Genomic DNA, 16,175 nt, shown 5'->3' with positions numbered 1-16,175 from the left:
GTTACTGCCAGTTTCCTCCCCGGTAGGACTGGTAGCTAAATCAAATTTTAATATTCCATGCATTTTTTTTCTCTGTAGAACACAGGTTCATCAAGATAGAATTAAACACTTTCCCATGACTTAAATGAAGGTGAAATTTCTTGCACACTAAAATTCTTTGAAAAGAGGGAAAAGCAAAGAGAAAGCACATTTGAGAAATATCTGAAACCATAAAATAATACTAAGAGAACTGGAGCTGCAGCTGCAGGCCTATGCCACAGCCACAGCAATGCGGGATCCGAGCCATGTCTGCAAGATGACACCACAGCTCACCGCAATGCCAGATCCTTAATCCATTGAGCGAAGCCAGGGGTTGAACCTGCGTTCTCATGGATACGAGTTGGGTTCATTACAGCTGAGCCACAACAGGAACTCCTCAAACCTCACTCTGGAGACAGATTTCCTAAGTACAAATTCTAACATAAAAATACTAGCTAGATATATAAGCAAGTCACTTAACTGCTTTATGTTTCATCACTAAAATTGAGGTGATAATAACAGTACTTACATGGGAGTTCCCGTCGTGGCGCAGTGGTTAACGAATCCGACTAGGAACCATGAGGTTGCGGGTTCGGTCCCTGCCCTTGCTCAGTGGTTAACGATCCGGCGTTGCCGTGAGCTGTGGTGTAGGTTGCAGACACGGCTCGGATCCCGCGTTGCTGTGGCTCTGGCGTAGGCTGGTGGCTATAGCTCCGATTAGACCCCTAGCCTGGGAACCTCCATATGCCGCGGGAGCGGCCCAAGAAATAGCAACAACAACAACAACAACAACAAAAGACAAAAAAAAAAAAAAAAACAGTACTTACAGGTGTTTTAATGCTGTTGTAAACATTAAATGGGTTAATGTACCACACTTAGAATAGTACCTGGATCGTTGTATTCACTCAATCAAAGTTTAGCTTATCAGTGTGCTCCCCATTTTCAGATGGAGAAATTGAGGCTCACAGACGTTCAATTCAGTTGCTTAAGCATCTGACCACAGTAACCAAGTTGTAGAGCCAGTATTTGAACTCAGGTGTGTTTGACTCCAAAGATACCCAAGCTACATCACTTCATTGTCAATGAAAAATCCATACTTAGGGAGTTCCCACTGTGGCTCAGCAGATTAAGAACCTGACAGAGTGTCCATGAGGATGCAGGTTTGATCCCTGGCCTTGTTCAGTGGGTTAAGAATCTGGAGTTGCCAAAAGCTGAAATTAGGTCACAGATGCAGCTTGGATCCGGCATGGCGGTGGCTAAATGTCTATCGACAGATGAACAGATTAAGATGTGGTACATATACACCATGGACTACTACTCGGCCACAAAAAATAAACTAATGCCATTTGCAGCAAAATAGGTGGAATGAGAGCTTCTCAAACTAAGTGAAGTAAGCCAGAAAGAAAACACAGATACCATATGATAGCACTTATTTGTGGAATCTAAAATATGGCACAATCCTCTCAACAAAACAGAAGCAGGTCACAGCCAAGGGGAACAGACTCATGTTTACTCAGGGGACAGGGGAGGCAGTGGGATGGACAGGTAGTGTGGGGGTTTTGGATGCAAACTGTTATATTTCAAACGGATGGGCGATGGGGCCCCACTGTACAGTACAGGGAACTGTGCGTGATTGGGTCACTTTGCTGTACAGCAGAAATTGAAGAAACACTGTAAATCAACTATACTTAAAAAAAATGTGGTCACATTAGGGTACTAAAAAAATAAAATATTACCAACCCCCCCCCCAAATATTGCTGGATTTCATTCAGGCAAAAGGGAAATGATAGACTTTCTACACAAAAGGGTATTTATAAACTTGCGACTTAGTCAGCCCTAATTAATAGTTCTGAAATCATTCTTAATTATTTGACAACACAATCTACCAAGCTGAGGTATTTATATTTTCTGTTTATCCCACTTTCTGGAACATTTGATAGCAGCTTTTCACCACAAAAACATTTTTAGATTAAAATTACTTTGCCCCCTGTGGTTATCTGTGGGCACTGGTAACAAATTGTTTGCTAGGGCCAAGTGAGCCAGTGCTGATTGGCCATCGGGAACTCGAACAAACTTTAAATTTCAGCAAAATGCCCAGAGGCTGCTAATCCTGCCGAAGCAGCCAGGTATTCTGAAGGCCAGAGATCCCAGGTAATCTGGCTCTCTTGATGTTCTTGGTAGCAAACAGCTTTATAACATAGTTTATCTTTTTAAGATGCATGCCATGTGGGTAGGGGGGTGGCTTTAGAAAATAAAAGCATGATGCAAGTATTCTCTATTGAGCACACCTGGGTACTATTCCGTGCTCTGTTTTGTGTAAGGAAAGTGTGTTCCCAAGCTCTAGAAATGATCAACTAACACTAAAGGATTGGTAGCAGCTTCCTCTCTGATATGACGACGAATGGGATTGAGCTACACAATAGCTCAGCAACTTCATTTTCGCTCTATACCTCTGCTGGCAACGCAGAACGAGGATAATGTGTCGTATTTATACCCTCAAACCTCGTCCTTGCTGATATTTCTACTCATCAGCACTAAGTCATTTGATGGCTGACTTGTTCTGTCCTGATCTCTAAAATGCTTGGAAGCTGAATTGTGGTTAGCATGAAGGTCCTTAAGATTGTATTAATTTAGAAGAGATAGATATAAAAAATTGGGTCACTTTCCTATACAGTGAAAATTGACAGAACATTATAAATCAACTATAATAAAAAAAATTTTAAAAGAACGAGGGTGCTACACTCTCCCCCTTAAAAAAAAAAAAAAAAAGAAGAGAATAACCCAGGATTTTAGAATACATTTAAAAGTTATCTTCATTTCTCCAAATAAAAATGTTTAACTCGAAATAGTTAGACTGCAAGTATTTAGATTATTTTTCCTCGAAGGATATTCTCTCAGGTAATGTGGAAGAGTGGTGTAAATTTTCACTTCTCATGTTGGTTGCTGTGTGTCTGTGTGGTAGTGAGCAAAGTACGTAATATCAAAATCAACAGGGTAGAAATCCAAGGTTATATGCCAATGTTCTTTTTCAATCTAATGGCAACTTGATTTAAATGAATGTGCTAGATCCTCTTAGTATATTTACCAAAGTATAAACGTGTTCCTTTGGCCCTGACTGTTGGTGTTTTAAACATCATTTTGTTGATCCCACTCTCATAATATGATTTACATTTAAATCAACTACATGCAGCTTTTTCTGTAATACCATGAAAGAATAGAAACTTATTCAAGGTAGCCAGGAGTCTGGCCCTAAAGCTCCATTGCCTGAGACTAATCCTGGTTCTGCGCCTTAAGACCTGGGAATTCTGGGACAAGTTGTTTGACTCTGTGTCTATTTCCTAATCTATAAAACAGAAATAGGAATGCCTCCTAACTCCGCAGGGTCCCTGTGAGGCTCAGTTAACCAAATACACATCAAATGCTTACAGCAGGGCTTGGCTCATTTCAGATTTCCATGAATGTTAGCTATTCATGTAAGTAGTGCATCAATTACTACTCTCCAGCCCCCAGGCGGCTCCCACCTCATCTGCACCGCCCATGAATACAAGGATATCTATTCGGGCATTAGGCCAGGAGTGAATAAGCTTTCATTCCTCACAGCAGAGTCTGCTACCCTGGCAGATTCATTTAAAGAGTCTGTTATGAGTTGCTATATTAACTGAGTTATGTAAATGAGTTCTATAAATAACTGAATTATGAAAGAATTCAATGAAATGGTCTCTCTAAAGACAAAAAGGGAAATTTGGGCTGACAATAGAATAAACAAATATGTCCATAAAATCCATTTCTATTTGACTTCATTGTTTTAATAATATTGGACAATTTTCATTTTCACCTTGAAATAATTAGACATGAAATTTCTTAAAGTTTCTACACTTGGATATAAAGTATGCATAGTTTGGTTTTTTTTTTTAAACAAAAGGGAATGGACTGCTAAGGGGAAGGATGTGTGTATAGACTTTTGTGTTTTATTTAGAGTTACGGCTGCAGTGCATAACTGGCAATGTTTTAGGGAAAAACATAATTGTCTTTTCACAGAGATTCTCAAAGATGCGAATCGTCTGTTTGGGACTCTTCCTTTTCAGTCTGACCTGGGCGGCACCAGTAAGCATTTATGAATTCAGTTACACATTATATAATCGCTTGCTCTCTGTATCTATTTTTCTTTTAAACAATGTCTTTTAAAATGAGTAGCCTTTACCTAATTCACTTACAATAAAGTACCAAAGAGGAAGCATTTAGCACTTGACACAAATGTCTGTCACCAAGGAGGCCCCAACAAACATGTGAGAAGAATTAAAAGATGCCCACATGTTGCCTTTAGAGAAACACCAGAAAGAATATTTCGGTTTGTTTTATTTTTAAATTTATTTTTATTAAAGCGCAGTTGATTTCCACTATGGTATCAATTTCTGCGGCACAGCATAGTGACCCAGTTATATTTTGTCATAGTCTTTTTTCTCACGCTATCTTCCGTCATGTTCTATCCCATGAGATTGGATATAGTGCCCTGTGCTATACAGAAGGACCTTGATGGACAGGGAGTTTGGGGTGGGTAGATGCAGAAAGACTATTTTTGAGAAAACCAATTTGATTGAGAAAATCAATCAGCTCATGCTAACAAGCAACTGTTCAGGTCCCCAAATGCTAATATGTCAAAAGAAGGTGTCAATATTTTACTGAAAACTGAAAGAATCAACTAGAATGCTCAATGAAGCAACTAGACTTTATAACTACAAGACAGCACAACAAGACTCGAGCTTTTCTGTAATTCTTGCAGCACCCCAACCCTGTGAGAGCCTGCTAGTGAATTTCTCTTCATCTGCGAGGTTAAGATGGGAAAAGTCCCCTTAAGCTTCGCCCAAATCGAGCTCCAGTTTCCCTTCGTGACTTTTCTTTCCTCTGACTCTCCCGGATGAGCACTCAGGATGCAACTAACTCATCTGGTGAAAGTGCTGACTGTTCACCACTATTTTCTGTAAAGGAGACACCGTGCTAACTAGAAAATGCCTGCAAAACATCTTAACCTTTGCCACTGGAGGACCGTGGAAACGAGCGGTCATTCCGTTGTCACACAGGTCCTGAGAGAGTGGGTAACCAACTGGGGAACCCAGTGACAGGGAGGAACTATGCCAACCAGTGAGGACAGCAGAAATTGAGCAAAGTGGAGTTCCCGCTGCGGCTCAGCAGCTTAAGAACCCAGCTAGGATCCATGAGAATGTGGTTCCATCCCTGGCCTCGCTCAGTGGTTAAGGATCCAATGTTGGCATGAGTTGTGGTGTAGGTCCCAGATGTGGCTCAGCTCTGGCATCGCCATGAGCTGTGGTGTAGGCCAGCAGCCTGGGAACTTCCACATCCCGCGGCTGTGGCCCTAAAAAGGAAAAATAGAAAGCAAGAAATGAAGGCAAGCAAGTCCCTTCTCAGCACACGTGCTCTCCCAGTCCTGTGGGAGGCTAAAAATAGACACGCCCGGGCCACTGCACACAACCCACTCAGCTCCGCCAGGGCCCCAGAGGCCGGTGCTTAGACATGGTGTGGACAGAGTGGGTCCTGCTGACCCAGCTCCATCCCGCCAGCTGAGGACGAGTCTATTTCGAGCCACACACCCCGAAGAAGAGCTAGAGTGGCACTCTTCTGACCATTTTCCAGTAAAGGCGCTCTGTCAACATCCCTCAGGGACCCCTGGTCCAGAGAGGGTGCCAGCCTTCTTCCCCCCAAGAGAAACACCGTCTCCGCTTTCGGGCCACATTCAAGGGCTGGAGAACGGCCACTCAGGGGCGGGGGCTGAAGGAGTGGGGGTGCTGATTCCAAATGAGAGAGGTCTGGTGAGGACGCAGAGACAAAGGTGGAATTACAGATGCCCAAACGTGATGTTCTCTTCCAGACACAGGTTCTATTTGAGCACCTGCTTAAATTATTTAGTAGCAGATATGTGGTATCTACATCCCAAGTCACTTCCATATGTTTTGGAATTAGAATCCAAATTCACTCTGTCGGGGGGAGAAAGCTTTTCCTCAACCCTCTTTGGGTCCCTGGCTGGGTCTGAAAATTAAAACTGACAGCTGAACAGGAGATATATACATATATTATTAAAATTTTACAGGTACATGGAAGTCTTCACAAGGACGTGAGGACATGAAGAAGGGACCAGAGCTGGAAGCTCTTATGCCTTTTAGACAAAGAAACGATACATTTGTGAAGAATTGATAAGACAAAGGGGTTTGGGTGAAGGATCGTCTAACTAGGACTAGGAAGTCCTTATCTTCCTTAACCAGGAAGATTAGGGTTACTTTAACAAGATCTGTGGGCAGATTTTTTTCTGCCGTCTCTGGACTGGTAAGAGGCTGTCTCCAGTAAAAGGAGACCCTGGGCTTCCTTCTCCTTCACCCTCCAGTCTCAGGGCAGACCTCCCGGCAGCCTAACCCAGACTGAAGTCGGATGGCCGAGGAGCTTGGAGAATGTGGCTTGTAGGGGGGGAATCCACCCTGGAGAGAACAGGAGAAGCTTAGCCCCTGAAAGCAAGCAGGCTGGTTACCAATATTGTATTGCGAGGAAATGCAGAATTTTAAGATTTTCTCAGGCAGAACACCCTCTAGGTGGACAGAGCTTCTTGATTTCATCATTCCGTTGAGGGAACCAAATCTCTCTCTGGTCCCACCGACAGCATCCGGATGCCTGCTTCCGCCTGTGCATTCAGATACGGCCAGCGCCACCCACTGGTTCCTCTTGTCGCATCTGAGATAACCTAGGAATTTCAAAACGAAATAAGGAAATAAAGAAAAATAAATAAGAAAATGCGGAGAACGCAGGAAGGTCACGTCTCGTCCTTCCCTGGCAAGCCTGCCCCAGGATTGCAGGTTCTCCTCTGCTCGCTCTCCTGTGACACCTAAATTGCATCCCCAGAGCCTGAAATGAGCCACCTGCATCTACCCCTTTTTAGTTTCTGAACATTCTCTGTTCTGTAGCTACCTCTTACCCCCCCAGCCAGGTCCCTTCAAGATATTTTGATGCTTCCATGTCAGATCAAGAGAGAGCCTTTGTCACAATCTGCAGGCTACCTTGGTTCCCTTTCCCTGAAGGACACAACGGCCCAGGCGCCTAGCAACAATCGAGTCCCAGCCTCAGGTGTGTTCCTTCCTGGAGGCGCAGGGCTGTGGTTTCACTCTTGCGGGACCATCGGGAGCATCACTTCTTAACTCCAATAGCAAAGCACGGAACCTGTGCAATCAGGGCACGTGCAACCCCCATCGCTGGGCTCTGGTTTTGGCTCACTGATACTGAACACGCCTGGTGTGCCCGTAAAACCTTTTTCAGGGGATGCCAATGACATCCAAGCTTTTTCACCTGCAGTGCCACCCCATCCTCTGGCGCTCGAAGGTGGCTCTGTAGCGAAGAGTGCCCTGTCCCCTCCAGGGAAGGAACAGTGGCCTCAGGATTCCTTCAATTCGGGAACAGATGCGACTCGTGCTTCCGTCTTCTTTTGGTTAGAATGATTTTCCACATTGACTAATACACCCCAGGGAGAGAAAAATAAAGGACATGTTTATTGTTTGACGAAATGAATGAAAGAAGAAATGTTTGCCGTGAAGTTTTATTTCTTGTTTCCTCCTTTCAGACCTTTCAACCACAGGCTGAGAAAGCGAAGCACGACTGTGTGGAAAAACAGAGGGTAAACAGAATTATTCTTCTCAAACACACCCCTTCCAACTCTGTCAAGAGAAAAGTCAATAGGAGGAAAATTTTCACTGTCAAAATGTTCTTGTGTACCTAGGACGGAGATGGAAAATTAAACAACATAATTTTGGCCCTTGTATTCACATCCTGTGTGAAGAAAAGAGAAAAGCCTTCTGAATGGGAATTTGTCTCTCTTTGATGTGATTTCTTCCTTCAGAGGCATGAGTAAAAATTCTAGTTATTATTATTAGCAATAATAATATTGCTATTAGAAAGCCATATTTTCCCACCCATGCACGCGAGAGCAAAGTGATAAGTGAGGAGGGAAACAAAGGGAAGTGAATTAAGGAGCCTTCATGGGGAATTCTGCGCCCTTGGCGATGGTTTTCCATGTGCATCCAGAAAGTTAAACAAGAACCCTGAGTTTTTCAGGTCACCCAATTGCAGCCTGCTTCTGCCTACCACGGTTCCTCCTGGCAGTCTCAGAAAAGTCTGTCCTAAAACCCAACAATCTTCTGTTCTCTATCGCAGCTGAAAATGACAAAGGCAAAAACCACACACTTAGGAGCCCGAAGGTTCCACTGTGAGGTTTGCCAATTTGACGTCAGCGTGAATCCTGCAAAATCTGCCTTCCTCCTCATCCCCTGTCCCCTCCCACTTGAGCAAATTTCTCAGGGCTCCATATCCACTGAAATTTGCTGATAAACTTGATACACTCCAGGAGAGAGAGCAGTTTGACCGTCATTCTCAGGGAAAACAGATTTCCAGACAGCAAGAAAAGAGAAGAGCCAGCTGCTATCCTCGGGAGCTGGCTGACCCGCGCCCCCCTGTGGTTATCAGAAGTACTACCATTTGTCAGATGCAGAAAGTGGACTTAAAAAGTTAAAAATATTCTTGCACAACCAAAAAGAGAGAGAAGCAAAACTTCCTAGGAGGAGAGAAACCCATCTTAATATAATGTTGTGTTTTTGTAGATCACCTACAAGGGCCACCATGAGAAACACGGGTATTATATTTTTAAGTACGTTTACACATCATCTGGGAGGAAAAATCAAACTGGCATGAAGGTAAGCGCCATCCTAGGGATTCTCATCATGAGCTAAACGCTGGATTAACTCCGGGACAAAGTGCAGGGGGGACAACATTTATATCCACCTGTTCTGGGCTTTCTGCATGTGGCTGGTGCTTTGCCCCCTCCCCCAGGGTCCCAGGCTCCTGGGGTGTCTCTGCTATGGAACCCTGTGCCCGGTCTTCCTGGCACTGATGGGCACTGATGGGCCCCTGTGTGCCCGGGACCTGGCATGCAGGTGTGGTGCGGTGCCCTGGACAGGCATGAGTTTTTCATGTTATTGCTTCTGAGTCAAATCTGATCCTTTAGAAGGAGGTTTTCTGGATGTCTTCTACCTTCTGTGCTCACGAAGGGGGAGCGATTAGACGGAAATCATTCGGCCCTAAAATGGGACACACTTTAGTGTCCCTTAAATTCACTCCACAGATGACGACATCTGTGTCAGGATTCTCGGAAGAGAAACAAGAAGGGCCTTTTCATTGGAATAAAACAATCTTTCTTTTCACTCAGTCCTTTTTGTAGATTCATTGGCCAAAGAGCCAGAAATAGTTTCAAATGCCATCAGCAAAAGGACTGTTTGCTTTCTCCAAATCTGGCTTCATTCCCCATGAAAGTAGTAGTTCCCCTTCAGAATGTTACTTTGTTCTGTAGACTCAGCTCTTAGGCTCATTGCCTTTTAAACTTACTGGTTGTAACAAATAGGTGTTAAGCTCATTCTATTGTGCAAGATACTCTGTGAGACAAAGTGACTGAGAAAATGTTTTCTCTCCAGGATTTTAGAGTTGGGAAATAAAAAAAGGCATTTACAAAAATGATCACAGGAGTTCCTCTTGTGGCTCAGCAGTAGCAAACCCAACTAGGATCTGTGAGGATGTGGGTTCGATCCCTGGCCTCCCTCAGTGGGTTAAGGCTCTGGCGTTGCCGTGAGCTGTGGTGTAGGTTGCAGATGCAGCTCAGATCTGGTGTGATTGTGGCTGTGGTGTAGGCTGTCAGCTACAGCTCCGGTTGGACTCCTAGCCTGGGAACCTCCATGTGCTGCAGGTGTGGCCCTAATATATATATATATATATATATATATATATATATATATATTTTGCAGGCACAGCTTGGATCTGGCATTGCTGTGGCTGCAGTGTAGGCCGGTGGCTACAGCTCTAATTGGACCCCTAGCCTGGGGTCCAATTATATATATATAATATACATAATATATAATTATATACATAATAATATATATAATAACCTGAGACAGAATGTGCAAAATGCTCTGTGAGTGATAACAAAAAAAAAAAGAAAAAAAAAGAAAAATCGTGCTTCAGGGCTTGGAGGAGAAAAGATTAGTTCTTAGTCTGGTGTTCAAGGAAAGCTATGTGACATGGAAATAACTGAGCTAGGCCTAGGAGGCTGAGAAAGCTTTGAGCAAACGGTTGAGTGGGAGAGGCTGTTCTCATGAAGAGAATAATAAGAGCCAAGGCACAGAGTTAGGAAAGCAGATCAGCCAATTGATGTTTTGACTCTACGACCGTCACACAGTCAACATGCAAGCAGAAGTCATTTGACATAAGCAAGTGCAAAAAACGACGGACCATCACATACCACATTTTAAAAGTTGTTTCATGTTTTTATTTATGAAAGAAATGTACTCAGTCTTTCAAGAAATGTGCACAGCACATTAGTATACGTGCTACTGTTTTAAAAGCAGCAAAAGCACCGAAGAGAAAACAGAACTTCCCACTTCAGAATAGGAAGGAAAGGAAAAAATTAATTAAGCCATTAATTTTTGTTTCTTTATTTGTCTTTTTAGGGCTGCACCCACAACATATGGAAGTTCCCAGGCTAGGGGTCTAATTAGAGCTGTAGCCACCGGCCTATACTGCAGCCACAGCAATGCCAGATCCAAGTTGTGTCTGCAGCCTACACCACAGCTCCCAGCAATGCCAGATGAGCAAGGCCAGGGATCAAACCTGTGTCCTCATGGGTCCTAGTCAGATTTGTTTCCACTGAGCCATGATAGGAACTCTGGAAAGGGAAAAAATTAAGGGATTATTATAATGCATTTGTCTAACTCAAAAGAGACCAGTGAGCAAATGAACTTAGTTGTAACGGAAAATATAAATGTCTACGGACAACTTTCCAAGATTTAATGTCTTAAAATGTCATGTGTGGAGTTCCCAAGTGGCACAGTGGGTTAAGGGTCTGGCATTAGCACTGCAGTGGCTTGGGTTGCTTCTGCGCACGGGTTCGACCCCTGGCCTGAGAACTTCCACATGCTGTGGGTGCAGTCAAAAAAAAAAAAAAAAAAAAAAGTCGAATGTTTCTTTTTCATTCAGAAATAATTCACTCTAAAATTTTTCTATTTTCTATTTCCTCATGAGAAACTCTTTCCTAGTTTCAGGATCCACCTGCCAGTTTGGAAGATCAATGAATCATGATAACTCCCCCAAATAAGTCATTTAAGTTATGTCTTAAAGATAGCACATGTTGCAAGATTATGTACGGCATATTAGCCAGCTTTGTGAAAATAGAGGAGACTTCTGTAAACAGTTTGTATCTTGAGGTTGAAACATGAGCTGATGAAACAGCTCCCCACTGCTTCCAACATTATTCAGCTCCATGGACATGGCAGCCTCCCCCTGACTGTTCTTCATCACCACAATTCCTCCTGCATCTCTGATTTTCATGTGGTTAATCTCCTGCTCATGCACCTTCACTAGCTCTGCATCCCCTACAAAATAAAACCATATCCTTGTCCCTGGAGTCCCGGGTTTTACAAAGCACATGTCTGTGCAAACCCTTGAATATGACCTCTCGGCAGCCCCTCTCACCTTGCCCCCCCCACACACACCCCCTGTAGGACTATTGCCTCTGCCACTTAAGAAGTCCTCAGAGATTGATCAGAACAGGTTGCAACCAGCCCAGCTTCTTCCATAGCCCAATGCCTCAATAAAATCTCTTATTTTGATTTCATGTTACCCACCAGTTCCCAGGCCTAGGTCGTGGGGGTGTAAATTTTTGCTCCCTCTACAAGTTTGAGGTGGAGGAAAAGCATGTTGTTTATCCTGCCTAGAATTGCTCGGTGTCTCAAGAGTGCCAACCCGTGGGCTAATAAAAGGGGAAAGGAAATTAATTTAAATCTGATCCATTTAAACTTAAGGTTCTCTCATCATTGAAATAGTTCTTTAAGTATGTCCTTCAGTTTCTTTTGGATAAAAAGGCTCAGGTCCTTCCTTCTCCCTTAAGGTGGCATGCACACACAGCAGGGAGCAGGGCGTGGGTTATGCCATCCACCACATGCCATGGGCACAAACGTGGCTGGCGCCAGAGTGGGGAGGAAGACATGGGGTCCTCAGACATGGACCGGAAAACGTTGCGTGACCACTTGTGTACCACTGCCCCCTGCTGGAAGCCTAAGGCAATGTTGGCTCCAATAGCTTAGGACCAAACAGCCCAGTCTGGGGAGGGGCAGGGGCAGCAGTGACCCAGCCTCTCTTGGTGCCCATGGACACTACAGATCCGTCTTTGTTTGTGCATAACTCACATTTGTTCCTAGTACACATGCTCCATCTGCATTGCTCCTTTTTAAAAGTTTATTTTTTTTTTAAATAACAATTCCGTTTACTATTTCTCATGATTCCCTGGGTACACTGTACAATCCCTGAGTTCCAGGAGGCAAGCACAGAAGCTTCCAGGCTTCCTAGACCCACTCTCACTCCACCATTGGCCCACTGGGCAAAGCACATCACAAGCCGGCCCAGGTTCAAGGAGGTGGAGAAACCAGAAATGGACCTTACTTTTGGTAGGGGAAGGATGCATTGCTTTTTAAGAGCCACTTCATTCCCTCTGGAAAGTTCCTGGGCACTCTCAGAGAAACAGTGAGTGGCCTGGGCCACTTCCATCCCAGCCCCTCTTTCTTCTTGACCACATTGTTCTAGCTCCTTGCACGTTGGCTGCACTTCAGGTTGGCAGCGTGCAGCCTATGAGGCACCATGTTTACAGACCTTCCCCCCAAAAGGGATCCACTGAGCTACTCTTCTCTCCTTTCTCTTTTCCATCTCATTATTCTCTCAGGGACTTTTCTTGTCTAGACCTCCCATTATTTCAATGTGTGATCAAGAAGAGTAATTCTCGAAAGGTGGTTACAGATCAGCAGCATCAATGTCAGCTGGAAACTTGTCATAAAGGCACATGCCAGATCCCCATCCCCAGTCCACGGAATCAGAAACTCTGGCCAGTGGGGAGAGTTCGTTTTAGGAAGCCTTCCAAATAGTTCTGACCAGTGCTAAATTTGAGAACTATTGATCTGGACTATCACATTTGGTTTATTACATGAAAAAAGAAGAAGACAATAAAAATTAATGAATCCGTTTTCAGACAACAGCTAGGGTCACCAACACTTGGGGCAAAATCCTTTGTTTGGATGTCAGAAGCTGAGTATTCCCTGGATTCTTCTGCTTATGTTTTTTTTTTTTTTTTTTTCTGTTAAAAAAAAGGAAGAGAGGAAAATATTTACACCCTTGAGGACCAAGGCAAAAGCTGAGAGAAGGGGCGGTGGGGGAGGAGAAAGAATGAGAACGTAATCACACTTGAAAGATGAAATCCAGGGAGTTCCCGGCAGAGCAGAAACTAATCCGACTAGGAACCATGAGGTTGTGGGTTCGATCCCTGCCCTTGCTCAGTCAGTGGGTTAAGGATCTGGCGTTGCCGTGAGCTGTGGTGTAGGTTGCAGACGCGGCTCAGATCCCGCGTTGCTGTGGCTCTGCTGTAGGCCGGTGGCTGCAGTTCCCATTGGACCCCTAGCCTGGGAACCTCCACATGCTGTGGATGTGGCCCTAAAAAATCCAGAAAGCAAGAAAGAAAGAGAGAGAGGGAAGGAGGTAGGGAGGAAGGAAGGAAGGAAGGAAGAAAGAAACTCCATTTCCCTTACCCTGGCTCACTAGTCACAAGACAAGGATCATACTCTGTCCTCCTGAAATTCAGTATCAGGCCCTAATCTGTATTTCCAAATTTATTTCTCTCTTTAGGATTCTCTTCTTTAGGATTTCTCTACTCCAACCTTGTAATTTTATTTATTTTTCAAATGTTTCCTATTTCCAAACATTTGAATATGCCACTTATTCTTAAGATAGCCTCACGATTTTCCTTCCATATATTTGAATCTTACCCACCCTTCAATCCTTGCTCCTTCTTCCTTCTCCATGAACCCTGCTTTGCCATTCCAGAATTATCTCTACCATCAAACCCCTACTGAGTTAATAGTCTTTTTATGAAGTATACAGCGGGGTTGTTTTAAATTATTAGTATTGCCTAAGAATGATTACATTTTAAAAGTTGAACATAAAATAATGACTTTATGTGGAAAATTACACCTTAGCAGGAAGAAAAAAATAAAGGCGATATTGCTCTTCCCCATTCTGGCAAGAGAGAAGCACCTACAGAAAACACTGGCCAGGAAAAAGGGAAAAACTTGTCGCTTCCTGGAAACAGTGAAAATAACAAAAGCACTAAAGCCCAAAATCTTATTGGAAATAGAAAGACAATGAATGAAGACCAGAGTATTGGAAACAAAGAAAATGCCCCAAATGACCTAAAGATGGCCATTTATCCTAAATCCTCTGAGAACCACAAGGCCGAAGACAGAAACAGCGCTCTCAGCAAACTACAGGACCAAGAAGAGTATGGCGCAGCTCTCATCAGAAATCACATGCAACATGCAATGGAGCCAGGGGCTGTGATTGAGCTCTTGGGGGAAGAAAACAAAGAGAACAAACCCAGGAATGTTCTAAGCAAAATTCCAGCAGCTGCCAACTATGCGAAAGCCCCATCGAATATTAAGAAGAATCATCCAAGAGATTCCCAACCCCAGAATATTCCAGCAAAAAGCAGAAGTCCCCACCGTCTCCAACACAACACCAACTACCTAAAACAGCTCCCCAAAGTCAAAAAAGTCCCCAGTGATTTCGAAGGCAGTGGTTACCCAGATCTTCAAGGGAGGGGGGACAATGATATTTCTCCTTTCAGTGGAGATGGCCCCCCTTTTAAGGACCTTTCTGGTAAAGGAGAAGCTACTGGTCCTGATCGAGAAGGTACAGACATTCAAACAGAGTTTTCCAGCCCAAGTGAAGCTGAGACCATTCATCCTGATGCAAGAGGGCCAGGGTCTAATGAGATCCCAGAGAAGGAAGGGAATGGCAGAGATACCATTGGAACCAGGGGTAAAACAGCCAAAGAGGCAAATGGTGCCGACGTGAGCCTGGTGGAGGGCGGCAATGGCATCACAGGGAGCACTGATTTCAAGAAACTCCCTGGGAAAGAAGGAAACAGAGTGGGTGGCAGCAGCCAAAATGCTCATCAAGGGAAAATAGAGTTTCATTACCCTCATGCACCCTCAAAAGATAAACGAAAAGGTGGCAGCAGTGATGGAGCTGAAAGTACGAATTATAATGAAATTCCCAAATACGGCAAAGGCAGCAGTAGGAAAGGTCCGGGACCTTCTGACAGGAGTCAAGTGACCTCGAGTGAAAAACAAAGCTTTCCCAGTAAGGGCAAAGGTCAGGGTCAGCTCACTCCTTCTCGCGGTCTTGATAACAACATCAAAAATGAAATGGGTTCCCATAGCGACCCCAACAATGAGGGGACCATAATAACACATGGCAGAAAAAATCACGATGTACACTACAGACAAAATAATTATACGCGGAGTAAGGGTATGTCACAAAGGAAAGGCTCCTGGGGGTACAGAAAGCCCCCTTCCAACAGGAGGTTTCACCCCCCGAGAAAGCATGACAGCAGTGAATCCTCTGACAGTGGCAGTTCCAGTGAGAGCGATGGTGACTAGACACTCCCAGCGGGATACAGGTTGAATACTTGGTCACCTGTGACTTGTGGTGTAAAGTGGAGCCACCTGATCGCATTGGATGGAGAACAGAGCCGGGAATTTAGTCAAGAAACCCCACCTCCTGGGAGAACGGATGCTACTTCACTGGCTATAGCATGAAATCCTATTCAAAATCATGGTACTTTATAAAATTCTGTTCAAAGTTATGCCGCTTTTTTAAAGAAAAAAATTCATTAAGAATTCATGGAATAGGTAACATTTGAAGAGGTATCATCTAAAAATAGGTTATGGGTGTCACAAAAGCCTTCCTTTGTTGTTTGCTCTGTCAGCCTGAAAAACATTCTCTCTCATAGGATAATCTGTAATTAAATGATCTATCAGAAAGTCTGTTGTCTGCGTTGCTTCATTTCAGATGCAAGGAGACTAGTTCTGCCTCTAACAAAGGCAGTGTTCGGAAATTAATCCACTGGATAAAGCCTCCCTTCATCCCACTCTGCTTAAGCCAGTGTTTCCTTTTTCCTCCGGAGTCCTCTTCTCCCATAAAGACATCCTGCTTCACGTCCTTCTGCCCTCTTTCCTAAG

At 44.0% G+C, this 16,175-nt stretch overlaps 1 protein-coding gene across 1 annotated transcript; it reads left to right on the top strand.

The window, feature by feature from the left end:
* Nucleotides 1–4,068: 4,068 nt before the first annotated feature.
* On the top strand, nt 4,069–15,866 carry MEPE (matrix extracellular phosphoglycoprotein). The gene is made up of 4 exons (XM_021101771.2): nt 4,069–4,122; nt 7,634–7,687; nt 8,667–8,759; nt 14,130–15,866. Exons 1-4 carry the CDS (start codon nt 4,069–4,071, stop codon nt 15,591–15,593), a joined length of 1,665 nt encoding a protein of 554 aa, XP_020957430.2. The 3' UTR covers nt 15,594–15,866.
* Nucleotides 15,867–16,175: the final 309 nt, after the last annotated feature.

This window comes from Sus scrofa, chromosome 8 (genome assembly GCF_054392235.1).
Source record: "Sus scrofa isolate SSC_HxYL_T2T_F1_AM1 chromosome 8, Sscrofa_HxYL_maternal_Yorkshire_Landrace_v2.0, whole genome shotgun sequence".
NCBI lineage: Eukaryota > Metazoa > Chordata > Mammalia > Artiodactyla > Suidae > Sus > Sus scrofa.
This window is presented reverse-complemented; position numbering and strand designations above follow the sequence as displayed.

Excerpts from the sequence above, each read along its gene's own strand:
- MEPE (XM_021101771.2), top strand. The coding sequence starts at position 4,069 with ATGCGAATCGTCTGTTTGGGACTCTTCCTTTTCAGTCTGACCTGGGCG. Across the intron at positions 7,688-8,666 it reads ACTGTGTGGAAAAACAGAGG|ATCACCTACAAGGGCCACCA; the intron begins GTAAACAGAATT and ends GTGTTTTTGTAG. Across the intron at positions 8,760-14,129 it reads AAAATCAAACTGGCATGAAG|CAGGAAGAAAAAAATAAAGG; the intron begins GTAAGCGCCATC and ends ATTACACCTTAG.